We start from the raw sequence: 26,782 nt of genomic DNA, 5'->3' as shown, positions 1-26,782 counted from the left end.
CAAAATGCCTTTTGCTTCTGGGTCTCTGGAAGACAAAGACTCAACCATCTGTTCAAACACTGTGATGGTAATTTCACTGGAATTAATTTTTCAGTTTAAACTAATCCTGCATCCTTTTTTTTTTAGCAATAGAACTGAACTAAATCACAGAAAATCTGAAACAGTCTTACTTACATAAAAATACAAATTCACTGTGATATTTTCACAAGCATAACTCCTTAGTTCAATGCAACAGTATAAATAATAGACCTACTCATATTTTCTCCTACCGGCTTGGTTCCAAACCCATTCTGCTGCCAGCAATGCTTTAATTTTGCTAAGAAAAAAAAATTTCTTTGTCCATTTTATTTTAATTCAATTTTCCATTAGTAATCTCCGTATTACAGTTATCACGATTCCATTATTTTATAGATAGAATATTATATATGACAGACATAAATGCTGTCTTTCATGAGCAGAAGCACAGGTTTGTAAATTAAATACATTTCTTCATGGCACACAGCAAATATCTTCCTCTGTGATTATACGACACATAAATGCACTTATGCAGCAGACCAGCACAACTGAGTACCTGACAAAAGACGTCTTTAACATCTAACTGTCACTGTCCAAAGCTCCTCAGTCAGCTTTAAGGGCCTCTGGGTTCTCAGTAGAGCTGGGATCACGCCCGTGGAGCAGAAGAAAGGATGGTGTGCACATATGCAAACTGACCCTGCCTGTGCTAGGTCCAGCTATGGCATCACATCACCACACCAGCAGTGACGGGTCCACTCCAGCATGGAGATTTCTGCACTGAATTCCCCTCTACACACCTGTGGATCACTTAGGGCATGACTATACCGGGGCGTGTGCGGACAGCTAGCAGCTCCTCCAGCTGCACTTCAAACAAACCAGAAGCAAGTGTCATGGTCTGAAGGCACAGACCATCATTAGTATTTGATAGGACGAGGGGGAATGGCTTCAAACTGGAAGAAGGTAGACTTAGACAAGATATTAGGAAGAAATTTTCACTGTGAGGGTGGCGAGGCACTGGAACAGGTTGCCCAGAGAAGGTGTGGAAGCTCCATGCCTGCAGGTGTTCAAGTCCAGGCCGGATGGGGCTTTGAGCAACCTGGTCTAGTGGGAGGTGTCCCCGTCTATGGCAGGGGGGTTGGAACTCTATGATCTTCAAGGTCCCTTCCAACCTAAACCATTCTGTGATTCTATTATGCAGGTATATATATATGCCCGCCCCATGGTATACACTGCTAAACTGCCTTTGACATGGCTCTAATAGCTCATGCACCTGAGCAAAGCTTAGCACTTTAGAAGGCTGTACCTCTTCATGCCTTTATTTTCAGGCAATGTTCTATGTTTTCCAATACAATTGTCTCTGAAAACAAAACCAACAAACAAAAAAACCCAACCAACCAACCCAAAAAATACCCCCAGAACTCAGAATTCTCTTTATCTGCCTTTTGAAATTACATTAGATATCCTTACCAACCTAATTTTGCACCAGAATCCTAAGGATTTGCAACAACACAAAGAAAAATCCACCTTTGACTGGCCTTTGACACACTAGTGAGCTGCAGAAATTATTATGTTGCATTTTTGTAGGAACTCCTTCCTGGACTCGTTTCACTGCTCACTGCCAGAGCGCCTCGTCAGTTGACCCGTACTCCCACTGTTGTGCCACCTCTTGCTAAAAGCACGCCCACCTTGCTGCAAGATCTTTTCTGCTGTTTTTGTTTTAACTCTGGGAAAACAGCCGGTTTAACAAAAAACACTGTGCTGACAAAATAAAAGTCCCCAAGGACCCAAAAAGCCTGGTGTGCTGGAGATCTCTGGCACCAAATGCTGGGAGAAGAACAACCCCAGGGACCAGGAAAGGGTAAGGAAGCTCTCTCCCCACCGCAGCTGTATGGGATATTAGTTACCATAGCATTTCTTTTGGCAGTTTTATGCAAAACTCTGAATAACCTGTTCCAGAGAGGGACAACTTCTGACCTTAGACTCTTCTTGCATCAGTTTATATTCATTTAACATTTTCAAGGTTATCTTTGCTTAGCAAAGGTTGCAGAGCAACTTTTTTTTTTTAATGAATAGAATGGGAAAAATTCTCTTTTTATTTCTAGCCACAAGTGAGCATCAGACCCAGCCTAGATATAGCTGAGACCAGCCATGGCAGAGATTCATTCTTACACTACTTTAAAATTGAAATGGGGATGGAGGACCTAAACACAAGCATCACTGGGTTTAGGCCTTGCAGGTTTTCTCTCTGGGGAGAAATTCCTTTTGCTTGAACAGCGACCCCAACCAGCAGCGTACCAGTAAGCATGCCACTACCAGTTGTCCATGCCTTATAAGCACGTGGGGGGAAGCAGATACATACAGAGACAAAAACGTAGGCTGCAGAATATAGAAAAAACATATACATTGTGTGCTCTACTTTCTGCTCCAGATCAAATCTCTATTCCAAACCTTTACATACTTTTATACTTAAATAAATTATATCTATGTATTTGGTTCCGCATTGATGGAGCTCACCACTTACACAGAAAACCAAGCACAAGACACCTCACAGCTCCCTCCCGAAGGAGGGCAGCTGAGGAAGCCTTTATTCCTAGACAGAGTGCCCTGGCTTCTGAAAGGCCACTAAGGGAGCAAATTCCTGAGTCTGATGACCTCCTTGTGGCAAAGCTCCTCTAAAAGTAAACTCCATCAATACCAGTACCTGCAGCCATTGAAAAATTTCACAACTTTGCTTCAGACCTCCATGACTAGTACAATACCTGAGCAAGGTGAAGTGCTGCTAAGGCTCCTGGTCCTGGACAGCCCGGTGCCTGAGGCGGAGGGTCCATGCTGGATCCCCATCCCACAGCCCTGCCTTGTTGCCCTTCCTGCCCGCTCCCAGCGAGCAGGCAGCTTTCCTCTTGGTGGCTCGGGTGGACATATGCAGGACATGGAGAACAGCACAGCCAGGAGATGCACATTCATTGGAAATAAAGAAGGAATACCAAGCAGATACCTGAGCATGCCTTTTTGAGACTCCTCCTGTGTACAGAGAATGGGTCTCCCATACCACAATATCTGTTACGTTTGAGCTGAGGGACTATAACGTCTTTGTCACTGTTCCTCTACAGAAGGCAGTTTTACTTGGTGAAACAACAAAGATAATGAAAGTTAAAACTGAAACCATCCAAGACTTCCAGGGGTGGTGGAGGACTTGCTGCCCTTTGGAGGAATTAATCTGTCTTTTAGCATACCAACGCTTTCATGTTGCATTTCTGCCTCAAAAGCTTCAGATTCACCCCAGTCCCTGAGCATCTGCAGGTGTGTCCATCCATCTGTCTCCCTCCTTCTATTTCAAGCATGAGATTTGTCACAAGTGTTTTGATGTCACACACCCATTCTGGCCTTACAGCATCGTGGTGGAGTCTGAAAAATGACAGCTGCGAGATCAGGGTTAAATACAATTTCCTCTCCCTTCACCTGTTTTCCACTATCTGTTTGCACGGTGCTCGGGTTATTAATGGAACTGACATCCCTGCACAACTGAGTGAGCAGTAGCAGCAGCCAGATAACAAGGGAGAAGATGACAGCAGCGATCTAACCCCAGAGATAAGAGATAAGCAAACATGCCATGGCTATTAGTTTCAACTCTGGCCAATGGAGAAGAACATCTCCTGTGGTTACTGAACAAGAAAGCCCAGTCCTTCTGAGAAGCCTGAATTAAATTCAAAATGTGAGAGAGATTATTCTTTGAGTTCAAAAATTAAAGTTTGTGATGAGAGATAAACATTTGACTTTAAAAAAAAGAAAAGTGTTGTTGATCTTATGGAAAGAGAAGACCTTTTTTTATTCAGAGGGAAGCAGGGAAAACTTCTACACTAGAAGTACCTTGCATTCTCTGTATGTTCCAGGTGAAAACTGTTACCCTAAACACTGGCATTTTCCAAACAGGTATCTCAGGGATGGTGTGGGAGTGGTGGCCTCAATGTCCTCACCAAATTCCAAACTAGGTAAGCAGAGCAAACTTTTCAAATCCCCTAAATCTTTTCTGAGCTGCACAGCATCTACTTCACTTCCTGCTTCCCATCGAGTTGTCCCCTTCTCTTCACACGTCCATACACGTAGTAGGATAAAGATGAGTCACACGGTGAAGATAAGTTCCTGGTGATACATTTAATGCCCAAGGGAACTGTAGACTTGTAGAAAAAGAGTTAAAATGTGACTCTGCCTCTTCTGAACTCCAATCCATGTTTCAACTTTATCAGGAAACTTGCTCATTGCTCCCTGCAATGCAACTGCTATAACACAGACAGGACATTAAATTATTGCATCCAAGTATCAGTCCAGACAGAGACTACTCTAATTTCAGAAAGTTCACTTCCACAACGGAAAACTGCGGCCAAGGTTCAACTGGCCCTAAACAGAAGTACGCTTTCTAGTTTAGAAATGACAAGGTTGTTTCAAGATGATCTGAATAAAGCTTTCTAGTAAACCCAGTAAATTTAGAAGTCAGCAGTCACCCCCATTGGCTTTTGAACAGGAATGAACAATTAGAGCCTTTGGAAAATTCTCCCTCTTTTCCTAGCTCTTCTGAAGCGAGTCTGGCAGCTTCTGTTTGTGATCTGAAGCAGTCTTACACTTTGTGAAGTTCTCTGGCATCACTGAAACAAAGATATAAAGTCCTCTTAAAAGAACCAGTAAAAGGTGTCTTGGGATTTTCAGTTTTGAAACTCCATCCCTCTCTTTTTTTAGAGTGTTGTTCTGTCAGTCTTGTGCTGGCTTTCATTCCAGAAAAAGCCCACTTGAGATATGGGAGGTGTTGAGACTCAGGGTTAGTTCCTCTGTCATATTTTTGCACTATTTTGCATAGGATGGGTCCACAGACCCCACAAGGCATAAAAGGCATTTTTTCTTTTTGCAAAGCACCCAATGCCCACTCTCAAGATTGGATGCTTTGTCATCTTTGTGCAAAATTAGCATGGCACTAAGCAAGATTAATTTCAGCTGCTGAAGCTGTAGTGTCTGGCCTTTTTGTCTGGGTATGCCTCAGATCTTAATGAAAAGTTATTTTTCAGAACTGTATCTAGGGAACACCCTGGACAGTCTATTTGAACAAACGCAGGAGGCTCCATACTCCCTGGATGCATAGCTGTGCTGGGGTTATACGTAAGAAGAGTGGGTGCCAGAAAAGAACAGGCAATGATGATTCTCTGGTTTCCCCACTACAAGAACGTAGGGGGAGAAGGTGACATTTTCCAGACAAGCAAAAGGAGATGCTTTCTCACACAGAGCACAGTGAGGCAGTGGAGCTCATTGCCATGGGAAGTTGTGGAGGACAAAAATTGTTGTGGGTTCAAAAAGTCATTAGACAAACTCACAGCAGAAAAATATGAATAAATACAAAGACACCACTTCTGGCTCAGGAAGCAACTGAGCTGCAGATTGTCAGAGGCCTGGAGAGGATAGCAGGAATGTATCCCTTTATGCTTGCCCTGTCCTTATGTTCAGCTCTAAACATCTGCTACTGTTTGGCCACTGTCCGAGCCAGACACTGGACCTCTGGTCTGAGCAGTATGGCTGTCACGTTCATAGTGAAATCACCCAAATGTGAAGAGAGACCACGGAGAACTGGGAAAGATGTCAGGGACTCGGCTAACTGACCTGAGGGCTGGATACAACCAGTAAGTTCCAGCTGAGAAGCGAATGGCTTCAGTGGGATAAGCCACAGACACCTATCTCATTTAAAGTACCTATACCTTGTTAAATTGGGACTTGTACAGATGGCTTTGATTTCCTAAGGGCTATTGGCCTACATTGCTCTGCATTATCTAGGGAGGTTTGCTATAGCTCTCTGAAGCACCAGAAGAAACCCTGTAAGGTAAACAAAGGTACCTAACACTGCCTGAAAGAGACACCTATAGTTTGGCACTGTCCTTATATTTTCCTGTGGTTATCTTGCTTCAGTCTTCAGACTCAGAGAGCGGCGAAGAAAACGAGTGTTGCGTATACGACTTCCTCAGAGAGGAATAAAGCCAAGCAGCAGGCAAGTTCAGTAGGCAAAAAATGATTGCGCAGTGACCTTGGGATTTGTGCTCCATGACCTAAAGAGGTTAATAATGTTACAGAAAAAAAAAAAAATCTTATTAGAGAAAAACAAGCTTTTTTTGGCTGATCATCCCAGATTTAAAAATAGTATTGCAAAGCAAAAAAATAACTTCCTACAATACAGGCTGTTATACAGGAGACTTGAAAACTTTCAGAAAACATGCATTTGTGTAAAAGTCTCTTTTCCAAGCCTCCAGTTAAACCCAAGCACAAAGGGCATTTCAGGAAGAAAAAAAAAGTGATTAATAAAATAATGGCTCCTGCCCAGGAAAGAGAATAATTTTACATCTCGGTGACGATCTTCCAGTGAATTACACTTTGAAGAGCAGCAGCAATAAATTACCATTTTAAAGATGAGAGCCCTGATCACACAAGTCATGTCAATGGAGTTTCAGCTGCGGGTTCTCCCTTTTCCCTGTGGCCCACCAGTACAAAACGCAGCTGTCAATACCGTTTGGCTGACATAGCGGGCTGCAATCTGCACCTTCATTGTAAGGGAAACAAAAGGCTCTTCTCTCTCCCCCTCATCCTCATCTGCCATCCTTCTCAGAGCCTGCAAGGTGGCCCAGAGCTCACCAGGTGCCTGAGCAGCTGAGGAGGGATCTTTCTGCGCAGCTTCTGTAACTCAAAGACCACGTACTTGGAGACTATTGCCAGACACACCCTTGGAGCTGCGCTCATTTGAATACTTTCTCTGTTCTTCAAATGAGGGCAATATTTAATGACGTTTACAAAAGAGAGAGGCTAAAAGAGCAAGAAGAGGAACCTTTTGCGCTTTTTTTTTTTTTTTTTAAATCAGAGATCTCCATTGAAAATTCGGGAGGGTAACAGGTATAGTTTAAGCAAATTTCAGATGACAGTCAAATGCAAAGCAATAAAGCAAGGCTTGCACAGAGCAGAGGAGGAAGGACGGGGTGGAAAACAGAACATCACAGCACAGAGCCGAAAGCTCCTCTCCGACTCGGAGCTCCTTTGGAAGCAGCATGAGCTCCATCCAGAGAGCTAGGTGAGAACTGCACGTGAAGACAGAGGAGTCACCTAACCCTGTTAAAATCTTTCTTTGCAAGACTGGCTGGTTTAAATCCATGTTTCGATCACAGAAAGAGAAGAACGGAGGGAGGCGAGAAGGAAATTATTCGATGTTATCTCATTATATTGTTTTGTTAGAGAGGGAAAGTCAAACTTAAACTCCAAAGTACACAAGAGCTAAAAGGGTGATTCTCAGAAATCGAGGCTGCAAGACAATTGTTCCTTGTGTCACATGGACTAGTTGATTTGATCCTTTTAATATGGTTTGGGCTCATCAAATTAGTAGTGTCCCCTCTGAGTAACTTAAAACAACAGAACAGACACAGAGTCACAGAGAAATGTTTCAGTGATTAGATGGAGCTGACAGTCTGCCTAAAGCAAAATTCAAGCATCGATTCTACCAGAGGGCCTTTTGTAAGTCCTTCAGAGGTCGATGGTCCCTTTGATTGCAAAGCATCAGGCTGACAGCAAGGTATACAAGTTTGACCTCAGCCAAGTGCACAAGGAAGGTGGGCATCAGTCAGACAACAGGCAGCAAAAAATAAGCAAAACAGGGAGTATCCAAATCACGGAGAGGATTTGCAGTTAATTCTCTTTAAAGCCTGCTGAGTCATTTGCATTACAGTGTTGTCATCTAAAGATATAATCACCTTAAGGAACCAATAGTAGTCTAAGATGAGATGCTTTTCTAGGAAGATGTTTTTCTAGGAAGGCTCTCCATGCTCACAGTCCAGACATCCAGACCCCACATTGACCTTATTCCTCTTTCAGGAAATGAGTAAAAATTTTGCTAATGACCCAAATATGCCTGAAGTTAATGAAAAGGCTAATGACAAATTAAATGGAACACAAGTAGGCCTAGTAAACAAAAACCACCAGGTTTTTACAGTTCCTTTCTTTCCAGAGCATTCAAAGAATTCAAGAATGCAATGAGATTAAAAATATGGAGGAAAAGCAGAATATGTGGGTCACAGTCATTTCCAAGCAGCATATGGTTATGCCATAGAACTTCAGGCAGGAGCTCTCCCCTGAATTATTATAAAGGACAATGTCACAGGTGCTGCTTCCTAATGTCTAGTCTAAACTTCCCCTGGCACGGCTTTGAACCATTCTTACGTGTCCTGTCACTGGATCCCGGGAAGAAGAGCTCAGCACCTCCCTCTCCATTTCCCCTCCTCAGGAAGCTGCAGAGAGCAATGAAGCCACCCCTCAGCCTCCTTTTCTCCAAACTAGACAAGCCCAAAGTCCTTAGAAGCTTCTCATAGGACATGCCTTCCAGCCCTTTTTCACCACCTTGTTGTCCTCCTCTGGACGTGTTCAATGACCTTCACATCCGTCTTAAACTGTAGGGCCCAGAACTGCACACAGTACTCCAGGTGAGGCCACACCAATGCTGAACATAGTGTGATAATCCCTTCTTTTGACCAGCTGGTTATGCAGGGTTTGATGCATCCCAGGATGCGGTTTGCCCTCCTGGCTGCCAGGGCACACTGCTGACTTCTGTTGAGCCTGCTGCCCACCAGCACCCCAGATCCCTTTCTGCAGGGCTGCTCTCCAGCCACTTCTCTCCCCATTCACACTTCTGCCCGGCGTTACTCCATTCCCAGGTGAAGAATCTGACATTTGGACTTCTTAAATTTCATCCCATTAATCATTGACCAATGGTCCAGCCTATCTAGATCCTTCTGCAAGACCTCTTGTCCCTTCAAACAGTTGACAGCACCTCCCAGTTCAGTGTTTTCAGCAAACTTGCTAATGGTGCATTCAACTCCCACATCCAGATCATTGATAAAAATATCGAACAGAACTGGCCCTAGAATTGAACCCTGAGGAACACCGCTGATGACTGGTCACCAGCCAGATGTAGCCCCATTCACTACAACCCTTTGAACCCTGCCATTTGGCCAGTTCTTCACTGAGTGCACCATGTACCTACTCATCTCACGCTTGGACAACTTGTTCAGAAGGATGCTGTGAGGGACAGTATAGAATCATAGAATAGGATTATAGTATCCAAAGCCTTACTAAAATCCGGAAAAACTACATCCACCACCTTCCTTTTGTCCACTAGGCAGGTGACCTTATCATAGAAGGATAGCAGATTAATAATGAAGTAGGTGCCATCTTTTGTTCCGGAAATAGAAACAAGCAGAATATGCTCACACAGGACTGAGATTTGTTTACAAAAAAGAACGTCTTACCCTAATAAAAAAAAAAAAAAAATCCATGGAGCTGTTCTCCACAGAGAACTAGAACAGTTGTTTTATGTGTTATTGGGCTCAGCCCAACAATAATTGGCTAAAACACCACACTTTGCCTATACAGAAGATCAAAGCTGAGAGTCCTTTCTGGCTTTTGTCTGAAAGAAGGTACCTTCAGCCTCCCACTGCTCCCTGTCATAACACTAGTGTCTATTTTGGCAGTGGTCCGAAAAGAAGAGTAAACCTGAGAAGAGCCCCAGGATGATACAACTTGCTCTTCAATTCAAGAAGAAACTAAGCTCTTTCCTAAATTGTGAAATCCACAGCACTTGCACTATCCTCACAGATGCAACACTTGTTGACAAAGAAATGTCACTTTTACAGATCTATATAATAAAGAAATATTGGTGGTTATATTTATTTATTTTTTTTTTACACAACCAAATGATCCCTACTTCAAAATTCCTGTTGTCTGTGCTACTTTAATAAAGTGTAATTATTAAAAAAAGTGACAGCATAATGTGCTGGGCTCATGAGATTTAGTTGGAACAGAGTAACAGATTTTGAAGGTTCTGTTGTATTATAAATCTTAGATTTCCCCAGGGAATTATCTGACCATACATGTAATGAGTCTATTTCTTGAATTAAAAACATGCCCATTCAAATGTCTCAGGACAAATCCAACATCTATCATTACCAACAAATAGCATTTAATAAACACAGACAAACTCCGTGTCTGGAAATCTACCAAAATGTCTCTCTAGACCCTTTCCTTCTAGCCAAGCAGCCATTTCTGTGAATCTGAACTTAAACTTAGAGTCATAAGTCCTACCGCATAGTTGTTGCTGCAATTTCTAACTGATTACATAACGCTTGTGTCTTACAAGCTTGACCTTGTTCCTATGTCAGTAAACTTTAAAATTGTTGTTCAAGTCAGTGAGAATGGATTTAAGCCATTTGCTATTTGTAGTACTATGGCTTGTAGTATTATTTTTATTGTACCACTTGAATTTAGTTTGTCATGCATTGTTCGACCCAGACTCACCCCATTAACTTCAGAAACTTTAGGAGATACCTAAATTGCAAGCAAAGTGCCATAAGCTTCCTAAATGTGTCAAGAGAGGGAAACAGGAACCGCTACTTACAAAAGATCTAACCTACTTTCTGAACAAAACTTTCCCTAATTTGGGAAAGGGAGAGCTTTTTAGGGAGTTTATTAGTCTGCGGCAATGCTTGTATTGTTTCTCTGCTGAAAGGCAGGTACCAAATTTTGAACAAAATTGTTAAGCTGATTGTTTGCTAGAAAAATCAACATCAGATTTGCATATACCTGTAAAGGTATATAGAAATATCTCTGTTAAGGAAATAATCAGAAAATCTTCCTGCTCTTATTTTGTACCAAATTTGTCAAATATCTAAATTACAAACCATTATATTTCTAAGGGTATTTCTAGTAAAAAAACCAAGCGTAACAGCCATTAAGAAGTAATAACTGCAGTCCATTTACCATCAGGTTAGCAGGAAATAAATGGTATCTTACTGTTGTTCTCTTGCTACAGAGTTTATTGGTGCATTTATGCAGCTCTATTTCATTTGCACATCTGTGAAGAGCACTGCCGTATAAAATGTAAATGGGCTGCATATGGAATTTAAAACTTTCCAATGATAAAATGTCTCAACAGCCTTTTCATCAGAATTACCAAAACACTTTGAAGTCCGTGTTTGTTTTTAAATCAAAACACCTCTATTTTTATTCAAGCACAGAGAGCAGGAACAGTTCAGCTGCACTTGCATGTCAGTTTATTCAAAGAGGGTATTTATTAATTCACTGATATCCCATTGCCTCAACAAATAAGGACACAGTCCTACACATTGCCCTCCACTCTTTTTTGTTTACGCCTCTTCCAACTGCTGCTCTGGGGGCAGAGCTCTTAATTTTGGACAAGCTGCCTTTCCACGTATCACATGCTTGTATCAAACGTGGGAATAGGGTGAAAAGGGAGCTCTGAGTACCTCCTCCTCCTGCCTTCACCTTTACCTCCTGCATTTTATTTTCACTCCATTTGAAAGTAATCAGGACCAGTAACGTCATCTTTGATAATAACGTTTCATAACTGGCATTACTCTGCCGGGAGATGGGTGTTTAGCTGGGATGGTCATTGCACTCCTGGAAGATGGCTTTCAAGGTAGGCTTCCCACCATGACATTAGAGAAGGTATGAGACCTGGACTATTCTCATATACCCGTCTAGGCTGTTTCCTCCATCTTCACACCAAACACCCTCAGCTGTCCCAGATGTTTTAGATACTGTTTTCTGTTTGTAGGCTGGTGTGCCCCTGACATCCCAATCAAGATGAAGACTTTGTGAAGAGAAGACACTGTACAGGCAAATCTGAAATGAACTCACAGTCTACATCAGTCAGAGCCAGACGGGGAAAGATGAAGGCAATGGAAGAACAAGGTAACAAAAATAACTTCAGCAAAGAAGCAGAAGCTCAGACGGCTCAGCTCCTAGCAAAATAAATGTGACACATGTCCCTTCAGAAACAAAACGATGGATAATTAACTGGAACTGCAAGTACACTCCATGACATTCTGTTCTCACTCAAGTCAAATCTTCACTGTAACAGGATTTTACCCATTCAACATTTATATTTGTTACCTTCTCATAAGCTTTTCTTTTCGTTTCAGAGTCCATCCAGTCATTTTCCTTTTCCAACATGTCAATAAAAGCCCAGCGAATTCCTTCAGTCAACTCCTCCATCTGCAAAACATTTAGCAAACCCCTCCCCAGTAAAATATGTCATGGAATAATCATTATAAGAAAAGTTTTGGTGCGTGCAGGAGCAATGGATTTGGTTAGACAATGAATGATTCCAAATCAGACAGTATCTGCTGTTCTTTCTTGAAGGCTGATTTTTTTTTTCTCCAGTCCTTGGGAACTTCTGAAAATAAGTTTCTTTCCATTTTCTTTTCCTTCAGGTGTACCACACAACTTGTTCGTTGATGATCCTTTCATGTCACAATTGTGAGAATGTCTGTCTTGGAATCATAAAAATACCTGGGAGATCTGCAGTGATTTGGGGAGATTTCTGACACTTTCGGTCTAGATCGCTAGTCCATGCAGAAGAAGGAGCCAACTGCAAAGCATTTGCACAAATAAAGCCTTTTCTGCAGAGAGAGCATCTGTAGCATCGTTTGGTTTATGTCAGACTGAGACATGCCCTATTAATACTGCCAAAGGACTGAATTCGGGCTGACAGCATCGTGATCCAAATACAAAGCAGCATCCAAATACTTAGTCTGTATTTAGCTGTATTTGTGAAGTACTCCTAACATTTCCTTACTGCAGGGATAGAGGCCACGGCTCACAACACGGAGCAGCCTTAACTGCTTCTGTGGTCTTGAACCACCAGTGACAGCTTGCATCTGTGCAAAGTTGGGAAAAACCACAACCATTCTAGCTTGGCTGCTTCTTCAGACACCTATACAAAGCCATGAGCATATCACAAGCAAGTAAAAAAGAATATAATAAAGGAATGCTTGGTGAGCGTGCACATTAAGAAAACCCTGAAATGACAGAAAACCCTGAAATAATGGAAAACAGGAAATCTAATGGCTGAGAGATGCATCATATCAGTCTAAAGAGCAGAAATGTCCTCGTGACTACGCATCCAACTGGCAGCACAGACCAGAAGGTTGCATGCAATTACCTCCTTCTGTTTATATCAATAGGTGAACCTCATGACAGATAGCCACTGAGAATACTGTGAGAGTGGGGCAATTCGGGGGATCCAGCCATTGCTGGAGTCCTTTAGCACAGACCAAACCAGAGTTGAGATAGCACAAGACACGACAGATAATCATTACATGAAGACTTACTGGATCTTTGTGTTATCGGTTATGTTACATTTAAAAATAATGAAAATGTCAAGTACTGGAGATTTATGTAATTTTATTCTATAGATCTGGTAGCTCTGAAATGTCATTAAAAGTGGGGACTAAGCCCTGGAAAGTAAGGTTATCTTTAGCTAAATTGCCATTTATGTATCAGATGTATATTTTAATCTGAAACTGTTCTTTACTTGTGGCGGAGCCAGACAAAACATAGCAAAGCTCCTTTGATTATTCATTTTTTTCTACCCTTTTCAAAAAACATTTTCTTATTTTTTAGAGACAATACAGAACAACTGGAACAGGTCTAGCATTAAATATGACTAAAGAGTCAACATTCACAGTAAATTGCATCCCAGGGAATAGGGTAACTTAAAGATATTGATGACAGAGCACCGACTCAATTAACTTGGTGCACTAATGAGGTGAACTCCCTGTATTTGGAGGTTACAAGTTCAAACTCAAGCTCTGCAGCTGGACCCTGGTGTATACTTAGGCTTTATGCACCAGCTGTAGTTGCAGGGGGCAGGGGGAGAAATCTATTCCTGCTATCAAAGTTATTACTGAAACTGCTCAGGCATAGCTCTAAGAAACACTGCAGGCACTCTGGGTTAGAAACAGTGCTATATTTAGACACAAATAACGTCTTTCTTGATAAAAGGAGAGAAGTATCTAAGGTATGAAACATCAGTGACAAAACATGGGGGGGAAAGAATCCATATTATCCATAACTCAGGATTTGCTTATCATAGACAGATATATGCTATGAGCCAGGATAAAAAAAAAAGGAATCTGTACAAATAAGAGTGCTTTTCTCAAGTGCTTTCTTACTGCTTAAGAAAGAAAAATAGAACTGAAACCATTGAAATGAAAGTGATAAAACTACAAATGACTAACTTGAAAAGCACACTTCTAAATGGATTGCAAAAAATTTCACCTGCATCTAATTTTAATCTCCATGGGCAGTTCACTATAAGTCTGAATCTTGTGATCTATACTATAAATTTTATATGCATTTCTTACTACAGATGATGCTGTGAATTCAGATAATTTTTCAAAGACTTGGTCTGAAAGGAATTTGCGTGCTAAGAAATATTTTAATTAGGTCACATTTCAACAGAAAACAGTTCTTCACTCTATCACCTTCTCATAATTTTCCCTCACTTATACAAACATGAAATAATATTCATCCCCTCCATAAAGTGTACATTACTTATAGTCGTTCTCTTCCCACTTATCCTGTGTGGAGGTCATACTGTTTAATATACCAGAAATATTTTTGCCACTAAACTGCCAAACAGCACATTACAAACTTGATCAAGAATCGGGGAACTGAAAAGCTGGATCTCAGAAAGGACACTTCAGCTGAAGCCAAGTAGCAAAAGCAATGCAGAACCTGAGAGGGAAACACACATCATAAAGATTTGGACAAGCCAAATCAGAGCGTTGGTCTGTCTAAAATGGAGTCCTTCCCTGAGAAAACAGTCAAACTAGATGAAGTCAAACAGATGTACTCAGGCTACCGAGCCAGGGCTGTGCAGGACTATCAGAGAGCTGTTGGTCCCAGGGCAGGATGCTATTTCACGTTTCCTAAATGGTTGTGCCTCTCCTGCACTGAGAGCTAAGTTCAATGACTAAATTAGTTAATTTTAAACTGCTTACTGTTGGAAAATCAATGACTGGAAAAGCAGCTACCAGAAAACCCTATTAAAAAATGAACTGAAAATAAGTCATAAAGTATTGTGAAGGGTAATTAATCATTTGAATATATTATTAAAGGAAGTGATAATGTAGCTATGTTTAAAGTTTTAAAATGAGAATGAACATCCAGCTAAAAGCTATTCTCTGGACTCAGCAGCATGCAAGAATAATGTCCTTCACTGTTGGGCAATAAAGATTCAAATCACTAATATAAACTCTCACTATGTGGCTCTAAGCGTCCCTTAATTTGGGCCAGACATCAGTTACATTTCTCTTGCTTAGACTACAGGTGTAGCACAGTCAGCTTTAAAAGGGTAGCCCTGAAGCAGAGAGATCTTGACCAGTTTTTTAACTAGTCAGCAAGAACTTGAATGAATGAATGAATGAATGGACAGTGAGGTGGATTGAGAACTGGCTTACAGATAGAGCTCAGAGGGTTGTGGTTAGTGGCGCAGAGTCTAGTTGGAGGTTAGTAACAAGTGGTGTCCCTCAGGGGTCAGTACTGGGTCCAGTTTTGTTCAACATATTCATCAATGATCTGGATGAAGGGATAGAGTGTACCATCAGCAAGTTTGCTGATGACACAAAACTGGGAGGAGTGGCTGACACGCCAGAAGGCTGTGCCGCCATACAGCGAGACCTCGCCAGGCTGGAGAGTTGGGCAGAAAGAAACCTTATGAAGTTCAACAAGGGTAAGTGTAGGGTACTGCACCTGGGGAGGAATAACCCCATGCACCAGTACAGGTTGGGGGCTGACCTCCTGGAGAGCAGCTCTGTGGAGAGGGACCTGGGAGTCCTGCTGGACAACAGGATGACCATGAGCCAGCAATGTGCCCTAGGAATAACCCCATGCATCAGTACAGGTTGGGGGCTGACCTCTTGGAGAGCAGCTCTGTGGAGAGGGACCTGGGAGTCCTGGTGGACAACAGGATGACCATGAGCCAGCAATGTGCCCTGGCGGCCAAGAAGGCGAATGGCATCCTGGGGTGCATCAAGAAGAGTGTGGCCAGCAGGTCGAGGGAGGTCATCCTCCCCCTCTACTCTGCCCTGGTGAGACCGCATCTGGAGTACTGTGTCCAGTTCTGGGCTCCCCAGTTCAAGAAAGACAGGGAACTGCTGGAGAGGGTCCAGCAAAGGGCAACAAAGATGATTAGGGGACTGGAGCACCTTTCTTATGAGGAAAGGCTGAGGGACTTGGGTCTCTTTAGTCTAGAGAAAAGAAGATTGAGGGGGGATCTTATTAATACATACAAATACTTAATGGGAGGATGCCAGGGGGATGGGAGTAGTCTTTTTTCAGTGGCGCCCAGTGATAGGACGAGGGGTAATGGGCATAAACTTGAACATAGGAAGTTCCATCTTAACATGAGAAGGAACTTCTTTACTTTGAGGGTAGTGGAGCACTGGAACAGGCTGCCCAGAGAGGTGGTGGAGTCTCCCACTCTGGAGACATTCAAAACCCGCCTGGACGCTGTCCTGTGTAACGTGCTGTAGGTGACCCTGCTCTGGCAGGAGGGTTGGACTAGATGATCTCCAGAGGTCCCTTCCAACCCTAACAATTCTGTGAATTCTGTGAACTTTACTATAAAGAGTTACACTAGCTATACTATACCATTTCTCATCAATACCCCTTGCTTTGTGCCTGTACAGGCTGGCTGTCATTATTTACACACATTAATGGTGTTCAGCCTGTTTTTGATCTCGCTACATAGTTGTCTGAAGGGCTTCATATGGAAGGAACGGGCAGTGCCCGTATGGACAGAAGGATGACATTTCTTAAAATTTGTTCCATTTTCTCCTTGTCGTTTTTATTATTATTCAATGAAAGCATTTTTAAGAATCTCATATTTTTTAAAAACTTTGGTCTAACGTCAGAAACAATTTGTGAGGAGGAAGCCACTAATTTAAAGTTTCTAGGCAGAGATCTCAGGGGACTCACCATCTCTTTCTTGTCTTCTTGAAAATGGGCATTCACAAACATCTTACCCACAACGTAAGGGAGTGCGCTTTCAACGAGGTCCACACATTTATCCCACTGAGGCAGCAAAGTTGTGGTTCCATGGATCACCTGTTGGCAGGTACATGTAGTAGGTCATAACTTCATACTGTTTAAGAGGAACAAGTCTATATCCACATACAGTATAGTCTAAAGCATATTTGTCAGATAGCTACCAAAAGGAAGCAATAATGATACTTCGCAGTTATGTCTATTTTCACCAAGTGCTATGACAAATCTTTTGAACTCCACAAAATAGCTGTAACATTTTGACTTAGAAACTGTGCAACGGTAATGACTTAGAAAGGTGAGGCTTAGAAAGTTAGTTGGAGGAAGGAATTCCCAAGTGCCAATTTTAGAATAATCTTGGTAGTTGTTCTGCGTTAAGCGGAGAGATGCTTTCCTCTAGAAAATCCCTGCTCTTAGATATCTCCCCAAGAAGCTTCTCTCTCCCCACTGACTAGGTGAGAAGTCTAAGGACATCATCCTCATGAAAATGAGGTCAGTCCTTATGAATCGTGTCCTACAGAGCCCTCCACTGTCATGAACTTATCCGTGCTAACTAATGATGGCTAACATTGGTATGTATGTGCCCACACCATTTTGTCATTTACCTGTCTGGTTACTCTTATCACAGGCTGTTGCTTTCAGTCCCTTTCCCAAACAGGATATTTTCAGGAGAAAACAGGTTTGAATCATCAAGAACGCTGAACACTGAATATGTGTTTGTCCCCCAAAAATCTCACTCCATGTTATGGTAGAAAGATGTTGGTAGAACAGGTTGCATATTTTACTAAAGGAATGGTGGTTAAATAGACACTTTCAGGCTCTGATAATGTCCCTGCACCACCATACATGAGCTTCAAAAGAGAAATAGTCAAGAACGGTCTTGACTCAAGCACATTGCTGCCTTGGTTTCTGTTTCTCATGGGAAGAATGTTGCTGTCGTGGATGCTTACCCAGTTAACATTACATTTTCTTGTCAAGGTAGAAGTTAATTTAAAAAAAAAAAGTACACACAACAAAATACAAGATGGGACCACGTAAGCAATAACAATGCTGATTTAAGAAACTTTTGTTATTTTCAAGGTTCAAAGAGTTCTCTTTCCACTTAAGGAACTTCTTAAGCTTTTCCACAGAGAATAAGCAAAATCCCAGTTCAGTAGTTAACACCTGTTGGCCGTGTAAAAGCAGAGCACAGTCAACACCAGACCAGGTCAGGCGGGATAGGATTTTGTCCTTTTACAGATTATACAAGCCTCTTAAGCACTGATCTAGCAGTTTCTGAGCCTCTTTTTCCCAGTTGTCTTCTCCTTTGAGCCAAGATTAAATTTCTAGCAAAACTGAAGGGTTTGGATTTGTTTTTTTCCAATTGGAAAAGATTTCATTGGAAAATTCCAGAGTAGCTTAACCTTCAGCTATTGGAGGTCAGATATTGTGGTAGTTCAAAGATTGATTTTCTCCATCATATCGTCTGTAATTAGGCTTAATCAATGACTCATACTTAAATACACCAGTGAATTGCATTTTCAAATGCTTTTTATTAATACTGTGTATGCACTAATAGATTTTCAGTGACAGACAGAACATTGCTTCTATAAGAAAACCACATTGGGCAAACCAATACATAATAAGGTAATAGTTTCCTAAACAGAGCCAAATTTGAAAATACACTCCTTTTCCAAATTCTTCAACACTCATATATAATACAACATTCAAAAAAAAAAAAAAAAAAAAAAAAAGAAGAAAAAGGGGGAAAAAAAAGAGAAGAATTTCTCTCCAGGATGCAAGCAAATCCACAACGGAGCTTTTTCCTGATGCAGAGGAAGAAGGGGAGTCATGGCATTAGTCATCAGAGCTTGAAATTCCTTCCAAAAGCTCTGACTACACATCAGCCACAGAAAGAGTCAGGAGATAGAGCTGGCTTTTAGACTGTGACATATTATTATTACCACATAATAATTATCATTATTTTGAGGGAGGCTTGACTGTAAGGAGGACAGAAAGGCAGCAGAAGCTGTGAGAGACCAATAAAAATAGAGCTGAGAGGAACAGATTATATCTCACAGCTGCTTTATTGATATTTATGTTACAACAGCCAACTAGAACTCCCTCAAAATGGTCCTCCTAATATTAATGTACCACTCTAAAACACAGTACTCCAGGTAGTAACAGTGACTACAGATAGCAGGTTTCAAGCCCTCCCAGTGAATTCAGAGCTCCACAACACAATTAACTGATCTCTTCCCCAGGTGCCACTGCACATTTGCTAGGACTCAAAGAGCCACTGCAGAGGAGCTGCTGGTAGTTGCTGATGTGGTAATCAAAGCACTTTCTCTGGAGTCAGCAAGTTTGTCCTGTTTCCCAACCTGAAGTTTTTTGAAGTTTCACCATGTCTTTTTACCTCTCTTTGCAAAGAGTTTAAGTGTCTTGATGCCAAGATTTCTATATGTAAGATGTAAAAGCCAGCAACGGAAAATGAGAACTTGGTGAAAAAGATAATATGCTTATGATGGGTGAGGCTGACTGAATTATGAATGAATCAATAAAAGGTATCCTTTGCTTTAAGGGTCACTGATTCATCTCATGGTCATGTCTTTTTAGGAGTCATTCAATGTTTTCTTCACTTACCTGGCAAGAGGTTGGTGGGTCCCTTTTATGATCTCAAAGGACCTGCGTGTCTTTAGTCCCCCAGCCTCTGACTGGAGAAATCTGTTCAACGAAGCCTTTGCCTTGGACTCCATTTCTCATGTCCTTTCTGCTGACCTGTGAAGTCTGTTCCCTGAGATGTTTACTGTGCATAACTTGAGCTATTAACTATTAGCTATTGCTGTTTTCTGCACTTTACTAACTCTCCATCTCCAGGTCCCTGGGCAGATAATGGGAATGAGCTGCCGACTCACTGCCCTTACTGTGCTGTTCTTAAGTTTTCACAACCACTTACATGAAGCCCTTGATGCCATTGTTAATAAGCATTGAATCAACTTGAATTAGATTTCTCCTTAAGCTTCTGGAGAAAGTAACCAGAGAAGTGACACCAGCTAGTTACCATATCAAAGCCCACAGTATCCAAAGCTTAAAGTTTCCTTTCAGGAATTTTTCTGGCCATAATATAACTCAATATAACCTAGTATTATGCTGCAGACTGGCTGATGGCCAGCATCAATCTATTTTACCTGGCTAGGAAAGAATGTCCCAGGAGGGGACACACTGACAAACTTGTCGCTGTGGTTCTGACAGCCAGTTTCTCACATTTTTGCATGAAAAAAATGGCATCTTTAACAAGACTGATTTGAATATGACTTCAAAAGTGTAAGAGACTGCCATTCCTGTATAGTTTCCATCAGGCTATTAGAGGGGTTTTTTAGGTATGTGATCAACTTAGAACTATTCCAGTACTACTTATAGAAAGACGTTATGGGTACTTCAGTTAGCCCCCTGCATGCCTCAGCAGGGAGGACAGAGCACCCGCACCTCCTGTACCACATCACCGGCACCATCATGCCAGCCTCCTGTTGTCATGATGGCACCAAGCAGCTAATTTTCATAATGACAAACAAAAAGTTCACCATCTAAACTAAAAGCACTTGGAAACAAGACCTTTCAGTTTCATCCTTGGTTTGCTTAAAGAGCCCTCACACTGCCCACAGGATTATCAAGGTAGCTTTCTATTCACGATTTACTTAATCAAATATATGTATTTTACATAAATGCCCATACTACTTAAGAGATAATTACTCTGCTCTCATAGCTTGGGACAGTGACTAACGTCTTCTGGGGCTTCCGCAACCCCAAGCTGGAAGGCACCTGACCTACTGCTCTGTGGAAAAGGCTGGTGTATACATGTGCTAGAGCTCATGTAAAGCTGGCACTAGACCATGAGAGGGGTTTGAGCAAGCTTAGAAAAGCTGAAATCTTAGACTTTTGTTTTACCAGAGCTGTATTCACACACGACTAAACAGGTTTTTTTTTCAAAAGCTTAGATTTTAGCCAAACAAGTTTGGCCTGCAGGAATAGCCCTGCTCACAGCCCTGGTACATAACTCAAAAATTTTCCATCTTTTAAGTTTCCGCACAAGAACACTAACTTTTTTAAATGGGGCTTCTCAAAAACTTATTAACACAATCTAAAAGACATATTTCCTTAGTGTCATGTACAAGAATATGGATGTCTCAATTGTTTTAGAGGGAGTCTTCAACAAAAAAAGTTTATTCGAGAAATTTATGCAGCATGGAAAACATTTCATGTTTTGCAAAGGTATAAGCAACTATAAGGGAAACCAATAGTGTCGACACTAGTACCATCATAAATGCTATAAAAACTCTAACTTACCCGAGAAAATTCCAGCCACCGATACTGAAAACGTCTACTGAGGTTAAATAACCTTGAATAAACCATCCTCCACACCAGATAGTTGGCAAGAGTCCTGTTAAATCAGACATATTTTTATCAGACATCTAAACACACATGATGTACCACAAAGCACTCACAGAAATATGTCTACAAATATTTCAACTGAACAGGAGAAATTTCACCTTGAAAATTGACAAGTGATGACCAAATTGATAAGTCCCTATTACACAGAAGAATCTGTATGATTGCAGCCAGTTAATATGTAATTGCACCGTGATAACCATCTTATAGGAGATATTTATAACGAGTCCATCTCCTAGTATGTCATTTTTAGGTAATACCTTTTTCAAAAGGCCATTTTCATTTTCCATAGAAGTGGCAAGGAGTGTGTCATAATAATAGTTGTGCAAAAGTTCTATCCAGCGATAAGAAAATAACTGATTTTTCTTTTGTAAGTCAAAACTCATCCTTCCTCATTAGTAGGACACATAAATCATAACTACGAAACAGAATAGGTAACAGTCCATCCCATATACAGAATCACGGAATCTTCAGAGTTGGAAGGGACCTCTAGAGATCATCTAGTCCAACTCCCCTGCTAAAGCAGGATTGCCCAGAGCACATTACTCAGGACTGCATCCAGGCAGGTCTTGAAAATCTCTAGAGAAGGGGACTCCACAACCTCCCTGTGCACCCTGTTCCGGTGCTCTGTCGCCCGAACCATAAAGAAGTTTTTCCGTGTATTTGAACAGAACTTCCTATGTTCCAACTTGTGCCCATTGCCCCTCGTCCTGTCACTGGGAACCACCGAGAAGAGTCTGGCTCCATCCTCCTTCAACCCACCCTTTAGATACTTGTAAGCAATAATAAGGTCTTCCCTCAGCCTTCTCTTCTCCAGGCTAAAGAGTCCCAGCCCTCTCAGCCTTTCCTCATAAGGGAGATGCTCCAGTCCCTCAATCATCTTAGTTGTCCTTCACTGGACTCGCTCCAGCAGTTCCCCGTCCCTCTTGAATGGGGGAGCCCAAAACTGGACACAGTATTCCAGTTGTGGCCTCACCAGTGCAGAGCAGAGGGGGACAATGAGCTCCCTCAACCTACTGGACACACTCTTCCCTATGCAGCCCAGGATTTCATTGGCCTTTTTGGCAACAAGGGCACATTGCTGGCTCATGGATAATTTACTGTCTGCCAGAACCCCCAGATCCTTCTCCTCAGAACTGCTTCCCAGCAGGTCCACCCCCAACCTATACTGGTGCTTAGCATTTTTCCTCCCCAGATGCAGGACCTTCCCTTGCTCTTGTTGAACCTCATTAGGTTCTTCTCTGCCCAACTCTCCAGCCTGTCCAGGTCATGCTGGATGGCAGCGTGGCCCTCTGGAGAGTCAGCCACCCCTCCCAGTTTGGTATCATCAACAAACTTGCTGAGGATACACTCTGTCCCCTCATCCAGGTCATTAATGAATATATTGAACAAAATTGGACCTAGTATTGACCCCTGGGGGACACCACTGGTTACAGGCCTCCAACTAGACTCTGTGCCACTGATCACAACCCTATACACTATCATTGTCTCATATTTGTACCTTTCATGAGAAGTTATCAATATGGTTTTAAAAGTTCTTACTACCCACAGAGTTCTTAAAGTATTACTACTCTTATTTTGCTGATGGATAATTGAAATACCAAAAAAGAGAAGCCTCAGTAACAAGAATGTCATAAGAACTGAAGCTGAGATATCCAGGAAGAACTTGTTCAAAATTTCCAGGAGACCTGACATCCATGCCCCTTTTCTAAAACTTCAAGCACTTGACTGGAGGATTTAACTAGTCTAGACTGAGATCTCTCCATGCCCAGCAGTGGCTGTAAGAGGTAAAGGTGCATTGTGAAATACACAATTCAACTTCAAACAGTCTCAAAACAAGTCCAATAATGGTCTACACGTATTATTCTCATCTTGTCTTATACATTACATTTTTCAAGGATAGTCATTGCTCTAAAGTTGTGGATATCCAAATGTTGTTTGCTCTACAATGGGATATGCGTAACATTTTGGGCAGGCCACAGATTTCTCCTTAGGGAGGAAAACTGATCCTTTGCAACGGAAGATGCTGTTATGGACTGTTTGAACAACTCCCTCACCTCTAAAAATCCCATTTCTGCAATCTCTCATTGCCATAGGTGTGGAGCAGTGTAGCTGTTGCTACAGTGTCACTTCATTAGCTTCATTCATGGACACTTCCCATACTGCCCCCTCCTCCGAACCATAACAGGTTATAAACACACTTTGTGGGCATGTTATCTTCACAGCAGCATTTGCCTGAGCCATAACTTGCGTTTTGTCTCTAACCAAGCTCCAGTCCAGCCACACAAAGCCTTCAGCTCAAGATAAGTTGTTGCTGGAAGCTTACGCTCTTGGTCCCTCAGTCAGGTAGGTGAGAATGAGGTGAGAATGGAGAGGTTTAAGGCAAACTATAGCTACATATTGTCTATTAGTGACTGAGCCCAGGGTAACCCAGTAACTCCAGCAGAGCCACGTATTCAAGTGGGACACTACACTAAAAGCAGATGGGTGGCTGTGCACCCTCCGCAGGCTGGCTGAGCCCTGCACTGGGGACCAGTCTGGTCAGGCACAGCGGCCAGAGGCCAGGGAAGGCAGGTGCTCTGCAGTGCCACCGGATTTGGCTGTCCCTGCAGGCTGCTCCAGCTGAACTGAAGCTAGCACAAATGTGACAAGAGTGCATACTCACATGAACCTGTACAGCAGCTGTGCACCCATGACAGCCTGGGCAAAGCCTGGTTTACTCATCAGTTAAGTCTGCACACGCTTATAGGTCAGAAATATGGTCAACTCATTTCACACAGGAAAACTTGAGGGTACAGCCTCAAGCTAACTGATACTAGTCTTTGTGGCCAGTGGCAATTTCTACAGGAGAGTAGAGAATCACTATGATTTATAAGTCCTGCCTTTTATATTCCTCCTCATCTCTCATACTAGGAATATTCCCTCTTTTAGTATACAGATATATCATATAGTACACATAAATCCTCACAATAATCATAAAACATATCTAAAAAAGCTTTTCAGCATGAATAATGTACATTTATAACACAGTACACGTTCAAAAGCCAAAACAGTTAGCTCTGCTTAGATGATCAAACCATTTTGAGATAATGCTTAGGGTCATTAAAAATTCATTCCAACCTAAGAAATACCAGAAAATAAAGATTTTTCCCTTAACACATTTCTGACAATGTGGAATTTCCTCATTCAATGGCAACTGAAGCACCCTAAAAGTGCTCAGCCCTCACCGGTTTTGTAAATGACTCAAAATCCACAAGCCTCGCAACTATCTGCCTCAGCAGAGCTGAATAGCATCCATGCTCCTGCATGCTCTGTGGATCTAAAACAGTGTTTATGCAACTCCTACAGATTAAAAGGTTTAAAGATTTAATTTCAATCAAAAGTCTTAGGTAAAAACCTCAGCTAAATAGACCGCTATCATAAACCAATTATGTGTTACAATTCAGTACTTAATTGCTACCAAAAAATCAATTCTCCGTTCTGTGTGCTTCTTGTTCTCATCCAGCAGTGCTTGTCCTCACATTTGAGTTGAGGAACCTCTGTCAAATTGGTAGTGAATGAAAGACTGAAATTTGTAAAGGATGAGTCTCAAAGAGGTGACTTCTTCAAAGACACTAGTATCAACTGGAATTCAAAAAACTTATTTATCAGGCATTAGTAATGAAGGCAGTTGTCAGTTTCAGGAAATGCCCCACAATTAATTGAGGTTTGTTTTAATTTGGAAAGGAAAGGCTGACAAGTCCTAAAACCAAGCTGTCTGATGAGATTGTAATAATTCCTGATTGTATAGAATCCACTGATGCATAAACCAACAGGAAGGTTTCACTTCAAAGCCCAGAGGCTGGGCAGGGAGGTTCTTTATTTTGTTTTTCAAAACAAAACAAAATCATATTTTATCTGAATTTGTTTACTTATTTTGGGGGATAATCATTTTACCTTTTTGGCTAATTATACAAACTTAACATCAATTGGTCATTTTCATTTGGTTTAAAAACTAACACTTTTTGGTTATGAAATGCCTCCAGTGCATATCTTGGAGTGATTTTCATCCCAGTTTCACAAATAAGTTCAATGAGGCTCAGAGAGGTTAACCCCTTCACATGGAGCAAAATCCAACACACAAATAAAACACACAAATTCTCTCTGCTCTTTCAATGGGCCCAGAGCATTTGTTGTTGTAACCTTTCAGAAGAGTACAGTACATAGTCCCCTATTTTAAGTTCAAAGCGACTGTTACAGAAAGAAGTGTAGGCTCGCTCTTAACCAATATGACCGTTATGGTGATACACACTCCCAAAGGAAGTGGTAAAGAGCTTGTTTGCTGGGACAGTTAAAATTATACCAGTGCTTATGAATATCTACTAAGGAACTCTCTACTCTGTCTGGGAATAAAGTAGGTTGCTCATTTAAAATTCTGTGAGTTTGTAATATTTTAATCAACAGACACAGTGGCAATTAAAGAGGACAGATTTAATATGAGATAGATGGACAAATTAATTGACATTTTAAGAAAAAGATCCCTTTCACAAATGTTGAGATCTGTTTGAAAACTGTATTCAGAATTGAGTCATGGATCAAATTATAAGTACTGAAAAACTTCTGCCTCTATTGCTAGAGGCATTCATTCAAGTCAAATTATTGTGACTTCTCTAATTTTTCAGAGGCAGGCTAAGACTAGAAAGGAGGTCCAGTGCCCCCAACCCTCTCTAAAGAAAATTCCTCTTATGCTGCAGGAATTACAGACTACTTCTCTATTAATTGTCCCATACTGCAAAGATGGGGTCAGATAAGGCAAAGGAAACCAGTTATTCATTCTGACATCCATGAGAACAATAAAGCCGCTTCCTTCAACAGCTGCAAACCTCCAACAAAGACACAATTTATTGTATCCTATTTATGGTTCACACATAAAGCACCAGCACAGAGGTAACAGGGAATGGATAATAAGGGGCTCCTAACTTCCGCCCCCATAGTCCCATCTCCCCACCACATACAGCACAGCTGTATTGGAACTCTGTCATTATCTCATTTATACCACAGCTACATCTATGTTTTCAACATACAACTCTTCTTCCTGTAATAGATGTAAACTCCATTAAAAATTAGTGGGGACACTACAAAAGTGAAGGAATCCCTGAAGATGTCTTACAACGAAGGTGTGACTTCAGGTTCAGCACTGAACACCTGACATGACTTAGGCTAGCTGACCCAGGGCTGATGGAGACTCCTGCAGGCGAGTTACTCGGCTTCTTGGCAGCTTGCTGCAGAGCACCAGCATTGCCCTGGCACGGGAATTTCAGACCTCCGAACCACACCACTGCACATGTTTCAAGCCCCACACAGTAACTTGATTATAGGCAGCAGAGTTAACAAGTAAACAACAGCCTAATTCTACTAAATTCACTCCAGCCTACCAGCTATTTTCTTG

At 41.7% G+C, this 26,782-nt stretch overlaps 1 protein-coding gene across 1 annotated transcript in view; it reads right to left on the bottom strand.

The window, feature by feature from the left end:
* The window catches only part of PHEX (phosphate regulating endopeptidase homolog, X-linked), a 107,854-nt gene that overhangs the window by 42,503 nt on the left and 38,569 nt on the right, over positions 1 to 26,782 (bottom strand). The window contains exons 10-12 of the mRNA XM_009893105.1: positions 21,253 to 21,346; positions 16,864 to 16,992; positions 11,992 to 12,093 (exon numbers count right to left, since the gene is read on the bottom strand). Coding sequence (XP_009891407.1) covers positions 11,992 to 12,093; positions 16,864 to 16,992; positions 21,253 to 21,346 — 325 coding nt within the window. The remainder of the gene's footprint in view (positions 1 to 11,991; positions 12,094 to 16,863; positions 16,993 to 21,252; positions 21,347 to 26,782) is intronic.

Source organism: Charadrius vociferus, unplaced genomic scaffold, assembly GCF_000708025.1.
Source record: "Charadrius vociferus isolate BGI_N301 unplaced genomic scaffold, ASM70802v2 scaffold169, whole genome shotgun sequence".
Classification (NCBI taxonomy): Eukaryota; Metazoa; Chordata; class Aves; order Charadriiformes; family Charadriidae; genus Charadrius; species Charadrius vociferus.
This window is presented reverse-complemented; position numbering and strand designations above follow the sequence as displayed.